At 38.3% G+C, this 25,159-nt stretch overlaps 7 protein-coding genes across 10 annotated transcripts; 4 read left to right on the top strand and 3 right to left on the bottom strand.

The window, feature by feature from the left end:
• The first annotated feature begins 75 nt into the window (after positions 1-75).
• LOC6648875 (vesicle transport protein GOT1B) lies at positions 76-2,201 on the top strand. Its single transcript, XM_002071263.4, has 5 exons — positions 76-367; positions 431-522; positions 592-770; positions 982-1,063; positions 2,034-2,201. The coding sequence occupies exons 1-5, from the start codon at positions 343-345 to the stop codon at positions 2,076-2,078; spliced, it is 423 nt and encodes a 140-aa protein (XP_002071299.1). The 5' UTR covers positions 76-342; the 3' UTR covers positions 2,079-2,201.
• On the bottom strand, positions 1,214-1,900 carry LOC6648995 (cytochrome b-c1 complex subunit 7). The gene is made up of 3 exons (XM_002071264.4): positions 1,765-1,900; positions 1,595-1,642; positions 1,214-1,525 (listed from the first exon to the last, which is right to left on the bottom strand). The coding sequence occupies exons 1-3, from the start codon at positions 1,802-1,804 to the stop codon at positions 1,278-1,280; spliced, it is 336 nt and encodes a 111-aa protein (XP_002071300.1). The 5' UTR covers positions 1,805-1,900; the 3' UTR covers positions 1,214-1,277.
• A 479-nt stretch (positions 2,202-2,680) lies between the features above and the next one.
• Positions 2,681-9,140, bottom strand: LOC6648874 (ethanolamine kinase). 3 transcript variants are annotated; one of them, XM_023179572.2, is made up of 5 exons: positions 8,675-9,140; positions 6,264-6,687; positions 3,792-4,354; positions 3,268-3,717; positions 2,681-3,184 (listed from the first exon to the last, which is right to left on the bottom strand). In XM_023179572.2, the coding sequence occupies exons 2-5, from the start codon at positions 6,684-6,686 to the stop codon at positions 3,103-3,105; spliced, it is 1,518 nt and encodes a 505-aa protein (XP_023035340.1). In that variant the 5' UTR covers position 6,687; positions 8,675-9,140; the 3' UTR covers positions 2,681-3,102. The 3 variants fall into 3 exon arrangements, with proteins under 3 accessions (XP_023035340.1, XP_046867184.1, XP_023035341.1); XM_047011228.1 differs by having other exon boundaries at positions 9,036-9,140; XM_023179573.2 differs by lacking the exon at positions 8,675-9,140 and adding an exon at positions 8,568-8,617.
• An 80-nt stretch (positions 9,141-9,220) lies between these two features.
• LOC6648873 (receptor-binding cancer antigen expressed on SiSo cells) lies at positions 9,221-10,424 on the top strand. The gene is made up of 3 exons (XM_002071261.4): positions 9,221-9,961; positions 10,026-10,154; positions 10,214-10,424. Exons 1-3 carry the CDS (start codon positions 9,644-9,646, stop codon positions 10,409-10,411), a joined length of 645 nt encoding a protein of 214 aa, XP_002071297.1. The 5' UTR covers positions 9,221-9,643; the 3' UTR covers positions 10,412-10,424.
• Positions 10,425-10,730: 306 nt separating this feature from the next.
• LOC6648872 (RNA polymerase-associated protein LEO1) lies at positions 10,731-11,894 on the top strand. Its single transcript, XM_002071260.4, has one exon. It carries the CDS (start codon positions 10,731-10,733, stop codon positions 11,787-11,789), a length of 1,059 nt encoding a protein of 352 aa, XP_002071296.1. The 3' UTR covers positions 11,790-11,894.
• LOC6648871 (decapping nuclease DXO homolog) lies at positions 11,876-13,639 on the bottom strand. The gene is made up of 2 exons (XM_002071259.3): positions 12,700-13,639; positions 11,876-12,625 (listed from the first exon to the last, which is right to left on the bottom strand). Exons 1-2 carry the CDS (start codon positions 13,410-13,412, stop codon positions 12,163-12,165), a joined length of 1,176 nt encoding a protein of 391 aa, XP_002071295.1. The 5' UTR covers positions 13,413-13,639; the 3' UTR covers positions 11,876-12,162.
• Positions 13,640-13,913: 274 nt separating this feature from the next.
• Positions 13,914-25,150, top strand: LOC6648870 (nuclear pore complex protein Nup153). 2 transcript variants are annotated; one of them, XM_047011220.1, is made up of 9 exons: positions 13,914-14,079; positions 14,386-14,885; positions 14,999-15,583; positions 15,666-15,919; positions 16,002-20,382; positions 20,444-20,671; positions 21,411-21,641; positions 22,246-22,316; positions 23,192-25,150. In XM_047011220.1, the coding sequence occupies exons 2-9, from the start codon at positions 14,673-14,675 to the stop codon at positions 23,280-23,282; spliced, it is 6,054 nt and encodes a 2,017-aa protein (XP_046867176.1). In that variant the 5' UTR covers positions 13,914-14,079; positions 14,386-14,672; the 3' UTR covers positions 23,283-25,150. The 2 variants fall into 2 exon arrangements, with proteins under 2 accessions (XP_046867176.1, XP_023035277.1); XM_023179509.2 differs by lacking the exon at positions 21,411-21,641 and having other exon boundaries at positions 13,916-14,079.
• The last annotated feature ends 9 nt before the right edge of the window (positions 25,151-25,159 follow it).

Below are 25,159 nucleotides of genomic sequence, written 5' to 3'. Positions count from 1 at the left end.
TTATCGACACCAATATATAGTTTATCGAGTATTGATAATTTAAAAGAAAAAAAACTTTTTCTTAGCCAACACTCATGTACGTCTGTATTTTCCAACACCAAAATTTTAACCAGTCAAAGTGTAAATTATTGCCAAAGTAAATTGTGACATTTCGTTAGATTAACGATTATGTTCTTGTGAATGTTGCCCACCGTTCAGTTAACGAATTAATTCGATTTATAGCGATTCATTCAAGGGATTTCGAGCGGTACAATTGCAACACGCAACTCTGCAAATCAGCTGTTCTGTTTACGTGTCTGTCCACATCCCATTAGGAAGTAAATACAAAGCAATAACAACAAAATGATCGAGATCACAGATCTGCAAAGTATGTAAAATCAAAAATATATCTATCAGTATTAAATGCTAATGCAAATATTTTAACCTACAGAAATTGGCATCGGCTTGGCTGGCTTTGGCATATCGTTTTTGTTTCTTGGCATGCTGCTACTATTCGACAAAGGCTTGCTTGCAATAGGCAATGTGGGTGCCGCCATCCTATCCGAATCACTAGATGATGTAAAATTACACACAATTTCATATTTCTTGTAGATACTATTTATATCTGGACTAGGATGTGTGATCGGTGTGGAGAGGACTCTGCGCTTTTTCTTTCAACGTCATAAAGTCAAAGGAACTACAGCATTCTTTGGCGGCATTGTCATTGTGCTGCTAGGTTGGCCTATAATTGGCATGATAATTGAATCCTATGGATTTTTTGCACTCTTCAGGTTTGAACATTTTGTTACTTTTACGAATCCATATACGTATTTTAAAACTCATGAGATAAGTTGAATCAATGAACCAATTTGTTTTTAACGGCAAAATTTTTTTCAACGTCACAAATTCAATGATATCAATGCTCATAGAACGTGTACGAAACTAACGAACTTAGCTAATTTTAAGTATTTCAATATTACAACATTCTTCTTCTCGTTGCAGCGGATTTTTCCCCGTAGCCATCAATTTCCTTGGACGAGTACCCGTGTTGGGAACGCTTTTAAATTTACCATTTATGCAAAAGGTAAGGTAATAACTTCATCACGCCTAACCAATAACCACATTCCATGCCTGCATATCTGTCATAAATACTTGTGTGAGAAGTCCAGTTCAAATAAACCGAGAGTTATTCGATTTCCCAATGGCCTTAGCCAAAACGACATTTCATAGCCAATTTAATTTTAATCTAAGCTATGTATTTCAACATTTACAAATCGAGCGAGAGGATGCTTTCCAATTTAATGATTTTTATTCCAATCTTCGCGCTCCTCGCGCTCTTTGACGACTTCGTTCAGATAGGGTTCCAAGTATTTAACATCCTCCTCGTATTTTGTCCATTGCTCCTTGGGCAGAATCGTTTTGGTCATGGACAAGTGCAGAGCACGCATGATACGGTAGTTGCGCTCATCGTACAACTTGCGGGGCAGACGGCGGACGGCCTCCTTCACATCTTCGTTCTCGTGAAGGCAATCGTCACGGTGCAGACCTGGTCAAAAAGACGAATTTCGCTTATTACGACACATTACAGCAAACATATCATTTTAATAGTTCTTACCGTATTGATTAAATCCCGAAAGATTGTATGCCCACCTGCCCAGGCTGGCTGCAAGAGTAATGAAATGAAATTTTTTGTTACATATTTACGTAATCATTTCTTAATGCAGACACACAAAGCTGACATTCTTTGTATATATACAAAGTCGTTTATTATCATGAGTTACTTACTGGCTACCAATGGACCCTTTCTGGCAATATAGCTCGACATGATTAGCGAACAATTCAAAAACTTCGTAAAAGTAGTTGGGCCTCGTCTCAGAAATTCTACTTTTTATTTGAGGTTTTGACAGCTGGGTATTTTTGTCGGTTATCGGCTATCGATAGCAATAGCGAGAGTGGTACTTCTTTTTGTACTCGTACTCATACCAGGGATGACAAAATAAATCAAAATCAAATTTTAAATTTAATTTTTTGTTTTTCATTTTGTTTCGTTCTAGATTGTTCAAAAACTTGGAGGTGATGGCAATCGGACAACAGTATAATGTATCCGTAGGACTCTATAATAAATTGTACAAACACATTTTTTAGACTAAATAAATTTTCTTCTAAATTGTTGTGTAAAACATTTCACATCAAATGTATAATTAAACAATGTGAACTACACATTTCTTATGTTGTCGTATATAAAAAAAATGAAATTATTAATTCAATTTACTTTAAATATAACATTTAGATATTGTATATAAATCACCATTTAACTGTATTTTGGTTCCAAAGCGGTTAAATTACACTTGGAAAGAAAAATGTTTACAAAAAAATTGATAGCTTTATACATATATCGTGGATATACCCACATTTCGAAAATCCTAAGGCAAATTTCCCTTTAAATTGAGTACGAATGAATCAGAAAATATGATGATCATATACATTTTTTGCTTATCTAGCGTATTTGCACTGTAAATACGCACTTGGGCCAAAATCTCAAAGTAAACAACAAGATTCAACAATCATGAGAAGATAACTGCCCGCAACCAAAGTGGATCATATTAAGGGAAAGTTATTTCACATTTGCTAATGAAACAAAAGATAAAGGTAATAAACACAAAAAACCCTCCAAGGCTAAATCTTGTTTAAACTGCAAATCTTTTATGTTTAAAGTACATATCTCGTTTTTATTTATGACTACAAAATATCAATTTACAAATTAGAGAACATATACAAATTCATTATTTATATGTATATACATATACTAAGGCTGGTACGGATTACGAGACACTAAATTTAAAGATTTCTTTTTGTTTTGTTTTGTTTAGTTGTTTGTTTTGCTGAATTTGTGAACACACGTTATAAGTATATTTACATATGCGCATAACAGAAACGTCCGCTTGAGCCTTAGTTTACAGATACATACATATGTATATATTATATATACCACTGGGGCCACTGGCCACACACATAACCAATTTCTCTCACAAACGAGAGCCAAGGAGGGGCAGAGACATAGTAATTGATAGTTCAGATAGATATAGAGAGGGAGAGAAAGGAAGAGCAGGATGAAAATGGAAATTATTCATTGGTCTTTGATGCAGTCAATGATAAAAACTCATCCTTGCGAGCCAAGTATTCATTATAACGAAGAAATGCATATCTAAAAAGGACAAAGATTAAAATGAAATTGTAAATTAATATAGAATGGGTTATAAAGAAATTATTATGTATATGTATACCTACCCTACATAATCAAAATCAATAGTGGAATGCTCAGCTTGTAGTAGAGACCACACTGTCCAAAAGATATGTGCTGCAAGGGCGAATTGATTCACCTGCACATAGAGCTGCTCGACTTCATCGCTCAGTATATTGGTGCGCTGGAGATAGCTTTCCAGGTAAACGCGTAGCCATTTCAATTGAAATTCACGCTTCGGATATCGGGTATAATCAACTTCATCCACTCCGCACATTTCCGCAAAATGATTACCAATATCAAAGGCCTGAAAATTATAATCCGCATACTCGTAGTCAATAAAGTTGACAGCATTCATGCTCTTCGTATAGATCACATTGCCCAATAGCAGGTCATTGTGAGAGAATACAATTGGACTTTGTAAAGCCTCCAGATATTTGTACAGATTGTTAAACTCCTCACGCAAGCGACTTATAGGTAAAAATGTTTCTTTCACTCTGTAAGTATGGAGAGAGAGAGAGGTCATAATGATAAGATCTAATTGCTAATGGGCTAATGATGACCTTGTTACCTTTTGTGTTTCTCAGCATCACTAAAACGTTCAGGTACTAAATCAAGAAAGCTTTGCGTCTTCCTCCATATCATTGGCATGGGTTTAGCGTCTCCCTTCTTTTTAACCACACGATGCATTTCAGCCATTCGACGAGCAACCAGTGGCCAAATATCTGGACATAGCACACTTTCCGTATTTAACGTGTTCCCAGGTACGTATTCATAAACGAGGCCATTTTTAAAAGTTGCATATAACGATGGCGCTAGCCCATATGTATGCAGTAAGAGAAAATTTTGCGTTTCAGCTTTCCGATCGATTAGTAGGTCTGTCTTATTACCATATACCCGAACAAGTACTACGTTATCGGAGTATTGTACAGGTGAGCCATCTCTTTGTCCCCCCAATGGGGGGGAATCATTTTCATTATCATTCTCATCGTCATTCTCAGATTGTACGCATGGTAAGCAATTATGGGCATTATTGATTCCTGTATATGTTGCATCGCCATTCTCATCGTTCAGTTTTAAACTGGGTTGATGGAAACAACCGACAAGTTTATTAGTAATGCCATCGGTAAATTTCTGTAAAATAAAAAAAAAATACGTAACAAAATATGCAATTAATTTAATAAACTGAATTCCAAACAAAGAACCAAACAAGTTAACGAACAATAAACGTATATAGTTATATAAATGTACATATATACAATATATATAAATATGTACATAACTTATGAAACTACAATAAGTACAGGTTAAGTAAAAGTTTTAGTCTTGTTAGTGTCAATTCTTTCAATCATCCATCATTTTGTGTGTAAGTTTATATGTATATAATTTTAATTCAAGATCGCCTCATTAACTTAGTTATATATACATATATATTTCTAGTCTCAAAGTTCGAAAGAACTTTGGGGGCTGGCTTTTGAGAACATTTGCCTTATCGCAATCCACACACATGTTCAAATACATATATATATATATATAATGAAGGGTGATAAACTTTATGACATTAGCTCAACATTTTATTTTACAAAATCAGCGACTCGAAAATATCTCACATAGTTTTTGTAAGGCGTCACCTTAAGTAAGTATATATATATATTTAGTTATAGTTAATGGGTTTTTTCAACTTGATATGATCCGTATAGGTATATATGTATATATACATATATATTACGGACAACAACAACAACTAAAATGCTGATACTCTCTTGGCTTGGGCTTTGAAGGCGCGAGGTCAAGACATAATACTTTTGATAACGAAAATATTTAGGTGATTGTCTATATATATGTACATACATACATATGTGTACAATCAAATAATCATTATCAAAATCGGTTTATACTACCACTACCACTATCACTACAAAAGCAACAGTAAAACAAAAACAACAACAAAAAAAAAAAAGGAAACCACTTAGAAGGTACTATAAAGCATACATAAAGTTATGTACTATCTCTATCTTTTAGCAAACAAGCTAGTATCTTTTCCATTCGATCCGTAAAATATGACTTTGGGGTGCTAAGTGCCCACTTAACTTTTGTTTATGACTATAAAACCCATACATACTATATATATTTATACGTTCCAGATTGATATCATTATTAGAAGCACATGCTAGGGAGAGAAAGAACAAAAACTGGTTTCTCTTACGATTCAATGGGATAATAGTTCCTATGCACAGTAACGAATCACGTAACTAATGTTAATTACCATAATAAACAAACAATATATATATATATATATATATATGTATGTATATATCCACAAGGTTCACAACAAAAATTTGCAAAAACTATTTACAATATTCAAGGTTGCTTCTGGGGGCCTTCTAACAAAATAACATCTAACAAAATAAATGATTATTATAACTGGTTATAGACAGGCATGAGGCAAGTGGCAAGGGGGCCTAGAGACAGAGAGAGAGAGAGAAAGAAAATGAGGAGCGACGATTGCACAACCAAGAAATAATTCCACCCTACCGATATATATATACAAATATATACATATATTTACTAAAGTCACGAGGAGTATGTGTAAGCTCTAGAAATGATTCAATTTGTTGAATTTCTTTTTATCATCATATCACTCAATTCAAATTGTAGTAAAAATAAATAATGTAGTTTAAAAGAAAAATGTTAGAAATAGATTTAAAAAAAAATAATGAAAAAAGAAAATCAAACAAGATAAAAAATTAATTAAAAAGAAAAAAAAAACGAAACCCGCTACTTAATTACATACATATTATAATTTTGCATCTGCTTTTTGCTTTAACGATATATATGGAAAGGATGGATCCCATATATATATATATATAGATTTGGCATGTAGAAGAAGGAGTAGGAGAATTACCATACATACATACATACGTATAGAGATGGGTGTGGGTGTGGGTAGAGAGATGTCTGGAGTAGAAATGGAACATAAGATGGTTTTTTTTTTTGTTTTTTTCGTTTTTGGTTTCTTTCGAACCGATTGTCGTTACTTTACCTTAAATTCAACATGGGTGAGATCCCAATTCGGTCGAATTACTTTCAGTATATCCGTTGCACCTTGTATAACATCAGATTCTTCAACGAATATGGGAACAAATGGTACAATTGCCTCCTTGGCATCCAATTGATGATGCTTTGGTCGTTTATCACATGAATTCTTATCCTCTTCTGGATGATGATGATGATGATGATGATGATAATGAGGTGGTTCGGCGGCGGCGTCGGCGGCTTGACGTTCGCTTTCGGTTTGAATTGAATTTGTTGTATTGGTGGTCGATGAATTCAAACTGATATCATTGAAATGCGATTGTTGTTGTTGCCGTTGAACTAAGGATAAAGAATCTTTCATCACTTTGGGGTTGCCGCCACTTGTTGAAATTTGTCCTGTGTAACTGTTGCTCTTGGTTTCTGTGCCCATTCTATTTATATATCATACAATGTGAAATACGGAAAGTGTCAGGTCTCGGGTCAAACACGTACATACATACATCCAACATTCAACATTCAGCATACAGAACAACAACGACAACAACCATAAAACAAAACAACATTTAACAAACAAATGAATGAATTAGTCAACAAAACCAAGCAACCAAACTAACCAATTAACATACAAAACAAAATATCTATATAACTTTTCTATAAATCGACTTAATAGATTTCCAAAACTAAAAGAGCATCCTTTAGGTTATCCTTTATTTTATATTCGTATGCGTAGACCAACGACCAACGACCAACGCCCAATCCTAAGTGAATACAGAAAAGGGCGAAACCCTCAAAGCAAAATGTTAACAAGCCGTAGGACACGGCTTACGGCCATATGGAAAAGAAAAGCCTTTTACTTAAAAAGTATTCGACAAAGCAAATTTATACATATTTTGAAATTAGTCACATGTTTGTTATGCAGTAAAGACTTTTTTTCCGATCCCTTAAAGTATATAATTATATATATATATTTGTGAACAGCTTGAGAATAATGTAGAAAAATCTTATTACAGTAATCTTTAAAAAAATTGTATAAAGTTAAAAATATTTTAGAAACATAAAACTTTTATAAGGAAATATTTTGAGTGTTTGTTTGGGTTTTCTTTTTTTTTTTTTAATTTCATAGAATACTTTTCAAATTTTCCATTTTCCTATTGACAATTAAGATTCATCCCTAATAAGTTGATATAAGAGGTTTGAATTCAAAAAAAAAAACTTAAGTGTTGCTAAACGTTTGGCCGGCATAGTAATATTAGTATATGAAATTAAAGTTAATATAGAAAAATTTATATTATTGAAGTACTAAATAAGCTAATTGGTTGGTTTGCATTATAAAATTATATATTTTGTAATGGATCTCGATATGGAATTTAAATTTTAATAATGAAATGAACTACAGTCACGGGAAATTGCTAATTAAAATGGTTTAGCATATTGATAGATAAACAGACTGATGAACATGGAGAATATAATGATAACAAAAGCTCGTGTATGAAGGGGGTCGGCGGGGTGGTTGAATTTACTTTCAAAATTACTTCACATACAATGTCAAGTACACGTATGTATGTGTATAATTACGTTTTGAAAAAAGGAAAGGATTTTATATATGTATATATATATATAGATAATGCACAGGCATGAAGATAAGATCAAAAATCAGGGAATGTAATTTCCAGACCAATTAAATTTTATATATGTATGTATATTTACACTCTGTCTGGTGTACATACATACATACATAGATATTTATATTAACGTTCAGGTGTATAATATGCACCTATACATGCATACATATATAGAAATATATATGTATATGTATTTGTACTATACAGAAACCGGGTCGTTTGCACGCGACTCGATTTGTGTGTTTGTTTTTGGTATTAACATGTTTCTACAAGTATTAACTATTCTCCTTTTACGGGTATAACATATATACATATATAAATATATATTTTACTTATTGTTTAATGCATACAGATGTAGAAATATGAGTAAGTGTGTGCAAAATGTGGATGAAGTGCGTGTATGTATGTATGTGGAGGTGAGCCTTAAAAGTTTGCAAGCATTAGCTGTGCTACACTTTAATGGCGTTAGGGTGGAAGGGGGTAGTGATGGGGGGAAGCGTAAGAGTTAAGATGATGTCCTAGGACAAATTCCCGTTTATCTCGGTATGTGTGGGTGGTGTGTGGGCGACATGCATTGAATCATATGGTAATATGAAATTCGATGAATAGGAATAATATTGATGAATGATGTGGGGGGAGTAAATGAAATGAAATGAAATTAAATCAAATCATATATTGAAAATGTGTACCAAAAATTTCTCAAGCGTCAACAGCAACGTCAACGTCAACGAAATGCAAAACGTACATACACTGAGGTGAATTTGAATTCTTTGCATTAATTTACTACACACGTTACCTTCGGGTATTGATTTGGTTTTTGAACGAAAACGCAAAAAAAAAAGCCGCGAAATTCACACAACCAAATTATTGATTTTGGCCAGATCTTTGGTGGTGTTGCTTTTGGGGTCTCAGAACATGCAAAGCGTGAAGAGAGAGAGAGAGGCAGAGACAGAGAGTGACAGAGCGGGGGGAAATGGAAAGCGGTACGTTTTTATTTTGTATATATTTTTTTATTTAGTTTTCAAAATATATTTCGTTTGGCCTTATTTTCGAGTGTGTGTCTGTGTTATTTTCGAAGCAAATGTGTTAAAATTTGCGTTCTCGGAATACGCTTTTAAGTTTTATTTTTTTTTTTTAATTTAATTTGCTTTTCGTACACATACAACTCCGATTTTGCCGACTTTTTTTTTTTTTTTGATTTTGGTTTTGTTATATTTCCCCGATTTTTCGCAAAAAAACACGTCCGCTCGCCCTGAAAAGCAAAAACAACAATAAAAAAAGATTTCGATTTATAATCGCCGAGCTAAATTTAATCATATGATTCAATAATCGATAAACTAATATTTTTTGCCATCACTACTTGCAACTACCTCGAACTCGCGCCATTAAGTCGAACATCGAACAAAGGAGTCGAACATCGAGCAAAGGAGTCGAACATGCAGCACACAAATTCGCCCAGCCAATCCGAATTCGCCGGACCAAACTGAATATTTGCCGTGCCATAGTGAATATTCGCCCTGGCCAAAAAATATTCGGTTTAAATTCAAAATAGCGGTATTTTGTAAACATCCCAGTATTATGCACGGTTTTTAAATATGTTACCATTATTGCTGCCAACGTATGTTCTATAATAGAGGGAAAGAAATAAAGCAGCTGGCCAACAGCTGATTCTGTTGTCGATGCCAACTAACTGTTAATTATTTTTACATTATTTATTTAATTTGTGAAAGGGGAGAAAGCAAAGGCAAACATTATAAACATAAACATGCTGCAGCAGATTAAACTTTTACTGCTGAGCATCATAACACTATGCCGACGACTTTGTTGCTTCTCCCGTCGCCGCAAGATGAGCTACGATGGCAGAGGGGCCACAGCAGCCGGAGATCAGGCTCCGCTAGAGGCTGTGAATGTGATTGTGGAACGAAACTATGGGAGTGGTAAGGGTGGAGGAGGAGCCGAACGTGATTGGAATTCATGGGACACAACTCCTCGAACGGTTGAGGAGCACATTGAACAATATCGCCAACGAATGGCCCAACCGCCTACTCCACCAAAAGAGGAGCCCGAACCGGACTTCTTTAGTGTAAGTTCGCATTACTCTTTTAATCTTCACCTGTAAACAGGAGACTTGATTTTTGACTATACAGGAGCTGGCGCCGACAATTAAACCGCAGTTGAAATACTATTTGGATACGAGTGCCAGTGCGGGCTCGTCTAATAAACCAACTGATTTTTCAAGACTTCAGGCCCAGGACGTGGTGCCCATTAGTGATAATGTATGTTATAGAAGTTAAACGAGATATCTGTTTTACTTATTTTTATTTATTCTCTTAAGGCTGATCTCGAAGACTGGGTGGATGAGAGTAACGGTGCTGCTGGTGGTTGGGAGGAGCTGGACACCTCACAGACAAAGCAAATCATCCGCGAAAAGCGTCGCGAACTCCGTAATCAACGTCCGCCCCCATCTAAACCATCCCAGCAGGGAGGCATTGGAGCACAGCGCCTGAGTGGCGTTGGTGGTCGTGTAGCGTAGTTCGCACTTTTGTGTCCACATCCCAATGACAATTCCCCTTTTAACCCCGTTTTGTTCATTTCCATTCCATTTGCATAGTTTTCCTATTTTGTTTGTTTTTTTTTTTCTTTCGAATGTTTTTGTTTCGATTTACTTCATTGGTCACGCAAAATACCTAAATCTGCCCTTTCATTCGCACTTCCCCAGCATTGACCACTTCCTGATGCTCTGCGGTCTCTTGACCAACATTTTTGGTTGCGCTTTATTGGACACGCTTGGCAGTGGGACAAAAAGGCCATAAAAGAGCTCATCGCGGTCTGAATTGACTGCTTTCCACAACATGATCTGGCCGAAGTTACTATTAATCACAGTCATGGCTGTATCCATGTCCGTTTCCTATGATCGCAGTGTCAACTATTGGGAGGCCTTTGCGCCCGGCAAGCTGCTGCAACGTCTAGATGCGTTAACTCAAACTGGCGACTCGAATGGAGAAGATACTACTAAAATAATGTTGGCTCAGGCTAAGTCTGACGATGATCTCCCGGACGAGCATGATGCTCATACTGATGATGATGATGATGGAGATGCTGTAGAACTAAGTGCTGAGACTGCTAGCCATGAAGAAGGATTAAATTCAGCAGAGGATTATGAGCGTAACTACGAGCAATTTGTGCGGGAACATTTCGATAGAGCTACTGAAAATGATGATAATGTGGATGATGGCGTCGATACCGATACCGATGTCGAAGCCGAATCTCAATCCGATGCCAGTCTGGAAGCAGAAGCTAGCCATGTACAGCATCAACGTTGCCGACGAGTCCAGAAAAAGGGTCAACTTTGCGAGATATGCCGACATCCCAAGAACGGTGAAGTATCCGAAACTTGCAGCTATTCCCATGCAGATCAGCCAAAGCAATACGCTTATGGCACCGAAAGCCAGTATAGACGCTACCGTGACACTGACCAACCCACAATGGGATCAAAGGAATCCAAGCCAAGTAGTCTTTGCGTGCGGCGACTTCATGGCAAGCGTGTTTGCTACGACTGCCAGGACAGTGGAGGTAACAAACTTGAGCGTTGTTACGACACAGACCAGCAATCGAAAAATCAAAAAATCCGCAATAAATCAAGCATGCCAACCAAATCCGTTAAGAAAATGCCTCAAGCCAAGCAATCACAGCATACGGAAAGTCAAAAGCGTATCTATAAAAGAACAATTAGCTATAGTTTTGCTCAGGATGGTTCCAATGAAGATGTGAATGCCACAACGATTACTCCAACCACAACAGCCATTCTGTCTACTAACCCTAATCATCATCATCATCGTCAGAGTTCACAAAATCATCGCCATCGTAGGACACAAAGTCGTCAGGTTAATGGCAAAAAACCTGTACCATAATTTTTATCGATCCCCAAACATAATTCCTCTTCATCTCAGCAAAAGTAGACTTAAGACCGTTTTTGATGCAATAAAAGAAAAAATTCTTTAAATTTTATAAATCTATTTACGTATAACGTGTTTAGTCTTCTCATTTCAATTGTGTATATGTGTATGTACATCTAAATATGTATATATTAAAACAGAGATGCAAGCATAGCGGTTAAAACTAAGAACTGATGTGGCCCTTGAGGCGAGTGTTTACCGGGGTTTAAATGCAATTTATATAGTGAACTCGACTCAACCTTCTTCCAACAGCTCTCTCTTAATATACTCTTATGTGTATGTGTGTCATTTGTACTATGTAATTTGTGTATCACAGAAAATAATGTAATTAATGTTTAATTTTTTTTTTTGGCATATCGCTAAGGAGAAGTCGATACCAATCGGGAAGAATTTGATTAACCCGATCATCATTTTGTATTTTCGTATAGAAAACTTTCTTCTCACTTGGATTGTAATCAATTTGAACAATAGTATAAGAATCATCGATGTCTTCCAACACACGTTTCAGTTGATGTAGAAATTCTTTTAGAAAAACGCCCATGGCATTTGGACTCCAAGGCTTATTACGGGCGAGATCTCTGACGTTGTATGCTTTTATATCTTGCACAAAACCATATTGATCACGCAGGCCAGAGTATATCGTTGAGATGCCCACCAGGAATGATTGACTCCACCATACCGATGATTTGTAGAGCTCAAAGTTACTCTTTTGACGAGGACTCATTCTCTGAAAACTGGTTTTGAGTTCAACAAATTTCAAAGAACGCAAGACTTTTGCATCGTTTAAATTGCTAGAAATCGAAAATGAGAGAAATGTCAGATAAGACAATTTTGGGTTAAAGGGCTTAAAGTCACAGGGACTTACACTTCTTGTGAAGTTTCAATGCAATCCATTTCGGCTCCATAGAGCAAAGTCGAACCAGCGAATTTGCACTTAAACATACTTATAAATTCCTCACACTCATTGACAGGAACATCGGTTTTGGGTTTCTCTGTGGGCTTCGATGAAGTCAAATACTGTTCGAACTTGAAGCCCCACGAGCACATTTTCAGATTAGTAGCACTCATCCCCTCACGCTCTAGCTTCTGTTGTTCCGTCTCCACTTTGACCATGTAAATATTGTTGTTCATGCGAACGGCATGCAAACGGAAATCCTTAGCGTCTTCATAGGGCATGCACATAATGAAACGAAGCGCTCCTCGGAGTGTCACAAAATCGGCATCCAAGCATCGAGCCCCCGTCTTACCGCCACCGAATGGTTTGAGGACTTCACCCTGATGATTGTAAATATATCTACACATCATATGCATGTCATGGTAGGGGGGATCTCCCTGCTTCCGTATCACAGTGTCTACGCCGGCATTCAGATCCAGGGGCAGGTTTTTCGGCATGTGCAAATATCCCAAATTCTCAGCATTATCCTGATACTCTCGTTTCCCGTTAATGGAGAAGAATCCAGTACATTTTGGCCGGGTCATTATTGGAAAAGGCTGATTGAATGGCTCATTAAAGCAATGCAAGTCAAGTGGCACAGGAAATAAATGCCTTTTGGTCTTCGGTGGTTGCGGCTCAGTCATGATATTAATTTTAATCTTTGTCTTAAAATAATTTAAATTCAAGTAATTTAATTTTTGTCCAACTCGCTGTTTGTGGCATTCGCTGGATTTTTACTCGCTACACATTTGATGTACTCATTCTGCGTTACTCATTACTCATTTTCGCGTAACTTGTTACACTACGTTACTCATTTTGGACGTAAGGAAACGTAATTAATCGCTGGATTGTACTCGCATATCGGCACTCGTTCATTGTGCTACACACGCTACATTTTGGCCACTCGTTCACTCTGCTACACACGCGTTTTCACAAAATCGAGATTTTCTTTTATTTTATTTAAGTAAAGTGTTTCTAAAAAGTTCTGCAACTACTAAACAAGTCATAATGTTAGCAAAAACAATAGGCTCTTTAACTTAAAATGCAGGCAAATCGAGTTCTTTGAATATAAAGCGGTCTTTTTTTGTTTTATAAATATATATACCGTACATATGCACATACATATATATGTATATATATTACAATAGGAGTGTGAGTTCAATTAGATTTCTTTGGCGTTGGTGTTATTCCTCGTCCTCCATCAGATACGGGGAGGCCAAAAAAATCTACGGTCAGCATTTGAGAGCTTACTAAATCAACAAAACTGAGCTAAAAACAAAAAAAAATAGATTTCTTGCAACAAATGCCAAGGTAGTGTGTGCGTGTTTGTGTGTGTGTGTGTGTCTGTGCATGAGCGCGCGTTTGTGTGTGTGTATGTGCATGCGAAAGCGAGACTGTTAACGCCGCGCCAGAGATATGTTAAAATTAAAACTGACACTGTGGGAGACAACGCCAAGCTAAAAAAAAAAAAAACCGAAAAAAAAAAATTAAAAAAAACAGAAGAAAAATAAAAATGTGAATATTGAACAAAACGAAACTAAAATAATATCAATAGACTTTTGTTTTCCTACTCGAAGAATAATAACTAATCTAACAATTTATTTCATATATTTCCAGTACAAGTTATTTGTGCTTGATGTAACACATTATTAATCGTGTGGCGCCAAAAAGCGGAAACGTGCCAGAAACAAAATAAAAAAAGGAAGCATAAGAATTCCCCACTGAAGACGCTGCCGTGTGTGGAGGAATTTTTCGCTCACATACGCAAACGCAAAAAACAAAATTTATCGGAAAATATTTGCAACAGTTTTCCAGCGGCAAAACGTTGAGCCTTTGTGTGTGTGGGGGTTTTTTTTTTTGTTTCGTTTTGATTTGTTTTGCCGGCTGATGAATATCTTTGAATAATGTCCACATTTGAGGATGGCCAACAACAAGAAAACACAACTGCAACAACACAAACCACAAATAATATGCACAACAACAACAACAATAACAACAATAGACGTCAACTCACGCCCCTGAAGGAAGAGGCAGGGGATACTGGCGAAGGAGGAGGAGAGGATCAGCAACCACAACAGCAGCAGCAGCAACGGGAAGATGCAACCAGCGGTGGCAGTGTAAGTACAGTTTGCAAAAAATCAAAAAACTTTCAAATCAAAAAACAGTCAAATTAAAAAAAATCTAAAAATAAAAACAAAAAAATCAACAAAACTCTACTCTCTTCACACAGTCTATAATGGGAAAAATGAAGAAACTATCGAGCATATTACCCGATTCTCTGAGCAAGTGGTGGTCACCCGGTAGAGTCAACTTATCATCAACGACATCATCGGGCGATGAACATCAATATAATGGAGGCCAGACCCAGACTACAGCAACGAAACGGAAACGTGGACGCCGTCGCATACAATTGGAAGCCGAAGAAGATGATTCACCCGTTGGTGGTGGTTTCGATGTCGATGATGGAGCCAATGCTCAGGGCTTGGATTACGAAGAAGTTGCTTTAGCTGATAACATTGCCGAACATGATCTGGCCGCCGAGGATGAGCAGACGCGTCGCAATGAATATAATAACATTTATCTCTATCGGAAACAGAAATCGGCATCGAGCACAGCCGCCAGAAGAAATGCTCACGTTAATGATGGGAATGTAGATGACGATGATGATGATGACGATGACGATGAGGACGATGACGATGATGACGGGGACGATGACGACGTGCCTCCGCAGGGTCGTGGTGCTGATGAGGGTTTTGACAATGAAGCAGGAGCAAAACAATCAAGACACCTAACCAAACGTAGACGATTGGCGGAGGTAGCACCAAAAACCCCCAATTTATTTACTTCGCTTTAATTCTCATATTTATTTATTTCTTTTCTTTTTTTGTAATATCCAGTCGGAAAAGGTGGTGACATTACGCGGTCAGCGAAACATGTCAGCATTAGCCTCCTCCACGCCCGATCATCATCAGCAGCAGCAGCATCCGGGTGGTATTGGTAATAGTGCAAATCGTTATGCACACCATCGTCTGACCCATTTGAATCTCTATGGGGGAAGTCAAAGGCAACGTGAACCGGCATATAATTTCTTTACTGGCACTGGCACTGGAACTGAGGCAGCAGTGGCTACCAGCGGAGATTTGCCCTTCAGGTGAGATATTCTTGGTGTTTTTTATCTTTGATTCTCCGTTTTCTATTTTGTTTTTTTTATTTTTTCTATCATTTTTTCGTAGTACCCGTCGCTCATTGAATATCAATTATACAATGGAACGCGGTCAGCAGCAGCATCCGCTGCCGTTGCCCACCTATAAGAGGCAATCGCTATTGTCGACTACTACACAGCAGGACAGGGGTGCCACACCTTGGCGCACATCAACAACGATTGATGAGACACCTTCTGCAGCAGGAGGAGGTGCAACCACTGATCGGGATAATAATAATTCTGAATTCTGCTCCAAGGCAAACAATAATAATAACAACAACAACAGCATTCTCGGAATAAAGAGATCCGTAGTAGTGGAGAATCATAGAGAAATTGGAAGTGAAAGCGGTGATAGAGAAACAGGAACTGGCGGCCGCCCATCACCATCATTGCATCAGCAACAACATTTTGGAAGCAATAGCAATTTAGACTTTTATGGCAATTTACAGAGTGCCAAATCAATTTTTAATCGCTCCACCACAGGCGGTGGCAATGGTCGTGGCGTCGTCGGTGGTAGTGGAGGTGGTCATCATCATCATAATTCCACGTTATCCCTTAATTCATTGAGCCGTCGTCGCAGATTCAATGCATCTATATATGGTTCGACATCGGCTCTAAGCGATAGCCGTTTATTGAGTAGCAGCGCCTCAGCCAATCTGACAAGTGGCGGCCTAATCTCTAGTAGTTCACCATTCTATCAGGGACGCACCACATTTGGTGGCAATTCGGCAAACAATCGGATCTTTAGTCAAGGCAATTTAAGTTCAGCCTCATCATCACTGTTAGCCATTAACTCTGGTGGAAGTTCACCAGCGCATCCAACATCGGCGGCGGCTATTGGTGGTGGTGGTATCAAGAAGATTGGAATTACTCACAAGTTGCCAACAACTGACTCGAACCAACAGAACCCAAGCTCCGCCTCGTCTGAAGCTGGGCTATCGAATACGGCCAGAAGAATCCTCCAACTGCTCGAGAGCTATTCAACGCCCCTAATTGATGCCAAGCGCATGGGCAGCACTATCAAGGAGCATCAGGCATCACGTCAAATTCGTGGACAACAATTCACTCCTTATGCCCGACCGGCGCCGGGTATTAGTAGTAGTACTAGTACCAATATCAGTAATTCTACAACAACACCAGCAGCAGCAGCATTTCAGGAAATGCTTGATACAGTGGAGCGTCGTCGTCTGCACCGTGTGACCCAAAGTTCCCGTAAATTAGTGCAAAGTCCGACAAAGCAGCAACAGCAATTGAAAAAGCTCTTACCTAGTCGGCAGCTGCAGGATGCCGCCGCCGCCCTACCTCCTGTTGTTCCTGCTGTTATAGCTACTTCTATTCCTAATACTGCATCTTCTGCTACTACTATAGCTTCAACTGCTGCAGCTGCAGTCGCAGTTCTCACCCATCCTATAGAAAAACAACAACAACAGCAGCAACAACAACAAACACAACCTTATAATCATACAAACAAAATGCGCTCTCGCCTTTCGCACCAGGTTCGAAAAGATTTGCATTCAAATGATGAAGTGGCTCCAGCTCCCTTGGATTTGCCTCAATTAAGTTTCCCACAAATGGCAAATGCACCCAAATTTGATTTGATTATAAAGCCCACGCCATCTTCAGTGGCGTCAGTGGCATCAGTTGCTTCTACACCATTGTCAAGCAACTGGTCGTCTAGTGTCGCCGCTAGCAAACCACCACGTCGCATCTTCACTTTTGTCCCGCCCGAGCCATTGCCACCGGCGGCGGCGTTAATGGAGGGAGCCGCCGTTCCCAATGCCAAATTGCGTTTTAGACGTTTTACATTTGTGCCACCAATTGGATTGGAGGAGGATTATGCCGCCACGAACATCAGCAGCCAACAACAGCAGGAGGCAAAAAAGCCACCAGCTGTTAATGGTGCTAGTAGTACAGAAGGATTTGGTATGCAATTCAAGAAATCCTCTAAAGAGTGGGAGTGCGATGCTTGTATGATAAGAAATCCAGAGAATCGTACACGATGTGCTGCTTGTGAGACACCCAAACCGGGTACAGGTGCAGCACCAGCATCAGCTTCTGCTGTTCCAGCACCAACGGCATCAGCATCGGCATGGCCTGTTGTTGCCGCCAGCGAAGGTTTTGGTCAACGTTTCAAAAAATCATCTACAGCCTGGGAATGCGATGCCTGCATGTTGACTAATAAAGAGGATGCCATTAAATGCATAGCCTGCGAGACGCCACGTAAAAGTGTAAACAAATCTCCGACGACATCGAATCCAGCACTGCAGGCGCCGTCGATGCCAGTTTCAGAAAGTTTTGGTAACGCTTTCAAGCCCAAGACCAATACTTGGGAGTGTCCCACATGCATGATTATGAATCAATCAACAGCTAGCGAGTGCGTTGCCTGCCAAACACTTAATCCCAAGAGCACTTTTGCCAGCGCCAAGGTACCCGCTGTGGCGACATCTTCCAGCATAAGTTCTTCATTTAAATTCGGTTTTGGCGCTGGCCCCATCGCCGCCGCTCCCAAGCAGGATACAAAATTCCAGCAATTGGTTGCTGATCAGAAATCCAGCAAATGGAATTGTGATGCCTGCATGGCACAGAATGATATAAGTCGTGCAAAATGCATTTGTTGTGACAATTTGAAGCCTGGAGGATCAACTGAAACATCCGCATCTGCAGGAACAACATCATCATCGGCAGCAGCAAGTGTTGTCCCTAAATTTAGTTTTGGCTTCGGCTCAATTAAAGAAAAGACGATGACGACGACGGCCAGTCCAGTTTTACCCACCACCAACATACCAGTCTCCAGCACTCCCCCATCGGCGGTATTTAGCTTTGGAACTTTGGATAATAAAAAGCAGCAGCAGATGACGACGACGACGACTACGATGATACCGACAACGACAACAACAACTCTTGGTTTTGGAGTTTCACCCGTCAAACAATTCCAATTTGGCATACAAAAAACGGAAGTAGCCGCAGCAGCAGCGCCACCACCAGTAGAACAAAAGAAAGTGGATCAACCCGCCGCGGCGGCGGTAGAAAAAGTGGTTAGCTTTAGCATTAACCCTCCAGCAACAGACACTACAGACACAACCACAAAAGGAGCAGGATTTGTGTTCAAATCACCAATTAGTGGCAGCACAACGTCGAGCTCGACGTCAATCACGTCTGGATTTGGCTTTGGCAGCAACACATCAATTTCATCTTTTGTGTCTGCCTCATCCACCTCCTCCTCGTCGTCATCATCATCATCATCAACTGTTTCAAGTTCCACATCTAGCACAAGTAAACCTATGTTTCAATTTGCACCCTCTGCCGCAGGAGCATCATCAACTGGTGCGATCAGTAGCAATGTTAGTAGCAGTACACAGTCACAGGCCGGAGGATTTAGCCTTTTTGGCGGTGTGACAACAGCAGCAACAACAACATCGGTAGCGGCCACTGTCACGCCAACATCAACTCCAGCGGCGGGTGGTGGTCTTTTCAGTTTTGGCAATCAGGCTAAATTGACGGCCACATCATCGACATCATCGGCTGCATCATCCCCGACACCCAAGACGAAAGCCTTCTTTTTTGGCCAACAGCAGCAACCAGCTAACCAACCAACTGTAGATGCCCCACCAGCAGCAGCACCATTGAATACAAATTCTATATTTGGGGCCACTGCTAGCAGCACACCACTGAGTGGTTTCAGTGGTTTTGGTAGTGGTGATAACAAGGCGAAAACAACAGATAGCAACAACACCACTGGCTCCATTAGCACCACCCAATCAAGTGTTAAAAGCAATACATCTGGCTTTACATTTGGTAGCAGCGGTGGTGGTGGTGGTGGTGCTTTTGCCTGGCCCATCAGTAATGGTAGCACCAATACCAATACGGCGACTTCATCCTCATCCTTTTCAACGACTACAACGCCAGCGATGGCTGCGGCAATTGTGTCCTCATCCACCACCAGCAGCAGCACCAGCAACAACAACAGCTCACCTCATGTGTTTGGTAGTAATGTTTTTGGCAGTACAACAATGGCGAGTCCAGCTGGAAATCTTTTTGGTTTGGCTGGAGCAGGAGCGGCAACATCATCAACGCCAGGTTTATCCATTTTAGGTGGCAATAGCACCGCCAACAACAGCACTATCTCATCAGTTTTTGGTGCTGGAAATAATCCATTTGGATCAAGCCAATCGACGACAACGACGCCCGCTACTACAGTTGCTCCAGCGGTAGCTGCAACGGCCGCCACCGCAAACATTTTTGGAAGTGCAACACCTGCAGCAGCAGTAGCACCACAACCACCAGCGGCGTCATCAACACCAGCATTTGGTGCAGGAAGTGGAGGAGGAGGAGGATTTGCAGCAGCAGTAGCTACCACAACCGCCAAGCCAGCATTTAATTTTGGAAGCGCTGCATCAACAGTGGGAACAACGGTAAGCAAACATAAATATATATATATATATATATATATATATTCTAATTTATATTATTCAGCTCACACCGGGAGCCTTCAATTTTGGAGCATCTGCCAATGTCGCACCATCGGCTGCAGGTGGAGGAGGTGCTGCTGTCAGCACGATAAAGCCGGCCTTTAATTTTACCGGATCGGCCACAGTGGCTGCACCACAAACGGGCACTTTCAATTTTACGGGCAACTCCACGGCAGGACCATTGCCTGGAGCAGCTCCACCAGCCACTGGAAATGCAGTCCATCAAACTGATGTAAGTCACAAATTACATTATTAAAAGCGACAAACATTTCGGGAATATGGGAAAAATTCAATCATTAAATTTCTATTTTTGATAATTTTTACAACAAAAAATCAAATCAATTATGATTGTTACTATATAATTATAGTAGAAACTCTATATTTTTTTTGATATATTTGTAAAACTAACAGAACAACACAACACAACACAAAAAAAAAAAAAACAAGTGATACCTATGTATTTTAGTTTTACATTGAATTTTGAGTCCTTGTTTTTTTTTTCGTATATATATATATATTTTTTTTTTAACACAATTGCTGGTTTTTAGTAGTTCTTTACAATGTTGTTGTTGCATGAATTATGTGGAGACCGCAGCACACACCCACACACATACACACACACACACACTTAATTCAATTAATTTAATTTTTTAATTTGTCTCTTTCTCTTTGTCTCTCTCTCTCTCTCTTTTTCTCTCTCCCTTAATATACTCCCCCCCTCTCATTACTTCTCACTATTGTTTTTGGATCAAAAATCTTGATGTTGTTGCCTTGTTGATTTATTGAATGATTGAACCAACTGTATTATGATGTATATGTGACACCCTTGTATACTATATTATGTGCCTTCTATTGTAAAATGAATCGAACAAAAACCCAAAAACAATCCTCCCACCCCCTACCACCCACCAACCAAATGCAACAAACCAACCGAAAATCCAAAAAAAAAAAAAAAAAAACAATCAAAAAAGTTATTTGGGGCACATCAGCAGCAGCAGCAGCAACCGCAATTGCAGAGAGTCTTTCAGTTTGGTAGTGTTGCTTCTTCACCTTTTACTTCAGACGGTGGTAATGGTATTGGTAATGGTAATGCTCCCGGTGCCGTCGTCTCAGCCGCTGCTCCTGCGCCGCTGCCTTCAATATCCTCCACCAACAATGTCCCAGCAATGTTTACTTTTAATGCAACACCGACGCAAATGCAGGTAAAAAAAATCAAACAACTCAAATCATGTCCAATTCCAGAGAGATCTGTGCATATATATACTTATAATGGAAACGCAATTACTTATTAATTTCTAGTTGAAAAGTAGTCACTACATTTTGTTTATTTTAATTTAAAGTAAACATTGAAATTGAATGCTAATTTAATTTATAATCTCATACAAACACGATTCATTCTTCTCTGTCTCTCTCTCTCTCTTGCTGTATCTATCTTAATACGTTTTGCACTTATCACATTTGCTCTGCACTCGCACAATATTTATGCATGATACTCACCTCACGCACGCACACAATGCTTGTCAAACTTTTCACGCTGCATGCAAACTAAATACTTCATATTTTGACAAACACTGTTAGAATATAGATACATACACTGAGAACAAAGACATTACACACATTCATCAGCTGTCACACATCAATCATTCAATTCATTCATCGATTCGGCCCATAAATAAACTTTGTAAATAATTTTTTCATTCACAAAAAAACATCTCCAAAGATATACTTTTGAGCTTTTCCCTTGACATTTTTTTTTTTGTGATCGAAAAACAATATTTTTTCGCTACATTTGTGTTTTTTTTACAGTCTGCGACACCGTTTCAATTTAGTGCCACCGCCCCCTCGGCCGCCGCCTCTGCCGCGACAAATATATTTGCGTAAGTATTGAAAGCGAAAGCATCAGCGAATGCACCCACACGAGAGCGTAAGCATATAACGGTATTTTGGTTGCAGAATCGGTACCAATTAGAAAGACCACATATACAAATGTTGTTGTTGGTTTTATTAAAATATTCGCAAAGACAGCCACATACATACACACACATACAAAAGACACACACACACACATACACAAGCATTATAATATTAACCTGTTATTTTAATTTTTGTTTTTAAGGCATTTTGTTGCTTTATTGTTGGTTGATTGATTGTTTATTGAATTTAAATAGTCTCTTTTCTGCATAAATGAAACAAATCCGTTAACTAATTGAAAATAATTCAAATTAAATTAACATTTTGATCTTCAACCAATAAAACATTTCCTTATACAGGAAAGCAAGTAGCAGTTCCAAACATTTTCCAACACTGGGTTATCCTGGAAATCCTAAGAAAAGCAAAACAAAAAAAACATTCATTCATTGGGGTTTTTGTGTTTATTATATTTTTTGTGTGTTATCATTTTGTTTTTTTTATTGCTTCCTTGTTCTGTGTATATATTTGTGTGCATTGTTTGCCATCAAGTTGTGTGATATTAAAATCGACTCAGATCTGCAAAATTAAAAGAGGCCAGCAACTCGAGCGTTTCGCCAAAATTTTACAACCAATTAAACTTTTCGAAAAGACTGTTTTTATAATTAGGTTTATAACCATTTGATACACAAGTTGTCATAGCTCGCATTGCAATGCCCTTTATGCCGAGTCGCATCCTTTGCAGGAGCCTCCGTTCGTTATCGATGCAACGTTTCAATTGTTAATATTAAATATTTATATTAAATATTTATATGAAATTTTCTTTTCACATTAACGTTTACAGCTTCAATTCGACAACGGGAGGCAATTCCAGTCCAAATTCTACCCAGAAGGCCAGACGGATGATACGCCCATCGATGCGTCGTCCCCGGTAGAAAAGACGGAGCAAACGGCTGCTGCTGTAAATGATATGAGCCGACGACAACTACGCCAAAATAAAAGAGAGGATGATGATTTTAGGCAACACTTGGGGTCGCCACATTTGAGACTCCCCGAGGAGCGGGTGGGGTCTAGTATGTGTTTAAGACGACGTCCTCAACGTCTCAGTGAAAGAAAGCAACAATTACAACAGGAGTTGCATCAACTGCGACAGCAGCGACGTCAAAAAATTAACAAATATCGCTTTGTGCGAGCAGCAGCAGCAGGAGCTGCTGGAATAGTAGCAGAAGCACATACACCAGCACCAGCGAGAAAATCAGGAATCCCCTCAATAGCTGGCGAACGAAAGAGATTTGTCGGTTTGGGTCAGTTAGTTACTTGTCGGCCAATACGAAAAATTAACAAATATAATAAGGATAATAACAACGAAGATAACAACAACAGTAACGGCAGCAGCAGCAACAACAACAACAACACTATAACCTCGTCTCAGCAACAGCAAAGCAACAGCAAAGCAACAGCAAATCATCAACAACAATTCACCACGTCCTGCGAAGTCGCTATAAATTAGTGCGAAACAAAGGATCATCGACTGAACAACAACAATAAATAACAACAGCAGCAAACAAAAAGAACAACCACAACTGGCGAACTGAAATATCATCAACATAAACATATGTATAATATATATATATATATATCAATACAATTATCCTAAATGTATATGCCATATAAGCACATGCATATACATATTACATTGATAACTAAAGTCACATAAGCAAATCAGATAAGCAATTGATATAATATATATATATATATATATATGTTTATATGTACAAGTCCTAATTTTTGAGATGGATTCGTTGTTGTGTGTATATATATATATACTTAGATATATAATATATATATATTTAAATACATGTATGTGTGTGTGTGGCTGTGTGTGATAAAAAGATTTAAAGAAACGCGCACGCACACACACACACACACTGAAAGAAATGAAAAATAATCTATTGTAAATTTCACAATTTCAAACATATTTTATAAATGTTTATTATTATTATTTTGTGGTCCACTCTTTGTCAACGCCCCCGCCCCGCCTGCACCCTGCCCTTTCTTTATACATACATATAGAATATATTTAAAAATCATTGTAAACGATAATTATGTAATAATTATGTTGTGAAAAACTGTGTAAAGAGACATTGGTCGAAAATTGAGATAAAGAGAAAAATAATGATGAGGAGAAGGAGAACCCATGAACCGAAAGGAATAGCGCAAAAGAGAAGAAAGAAATACTATAATATATATATTGATATAATACTAATACATAATAATAATAATTATGATAATGAAATGCCACATTTGTTTTAGGTTAAGAAATAGTTTTGGAAAGGAGAGGTAAGGAGTGTTAGGGGGCTTAGGAAAAAGATGGCTAGATTCGTACATGATAATTAATGATTGGTTATCGTGGGGAGAGGAGAGCATAATTGCATTAAGTCTTAGAATTTTTGTTATTCATTATAATTAATTTTCTCAACTTTTTTTTTGTTTTTGATCATACAAAGTAATAAATGCAAAATAAAAAATAAAACAGATTCAACTATTTAGCTGCATTAAAGAAACCAAGTAACAGTAACACTAATAGATATAGATCATCAAAAGCGGGGGTTCTACAAAACTACAGTTATAATGATAGAAAGAGTATAGTAGCAAAACAGCTACAGATAAAATTTTTGCGAAATTGATAGGGGAAGGGAGCGAGATATTGAATGGAAATTGAACCTATTGTAAATAAGTAAATATATGCGGTATATCTAAAGCAAAAAGAAAAGAGAAAAAAAATAAACAAAATGAAAATGAATCAATGGTA

The sequence above is a fragment of the Drosophila willistoni genome, assembly GCF_018902025.1.
Source record: "Drosophila willistoni isolate 14030-0811.24 chromosome XL unlocalized genomic scaffold, UCI_dwil_1.1 Seg141, whole genome shotgun sequence".
NCBI lineage: Eukaryota > Metazoa > Arthropoda > Insecta > Diptera > Drosophilidae > Drosophila > Drosophila willistoni.
The sequence above is the reverse complement of the archived record's forward strand: the minus strand, read 5'-3'. Positions and strand labels throughout refer to the sequence as shown.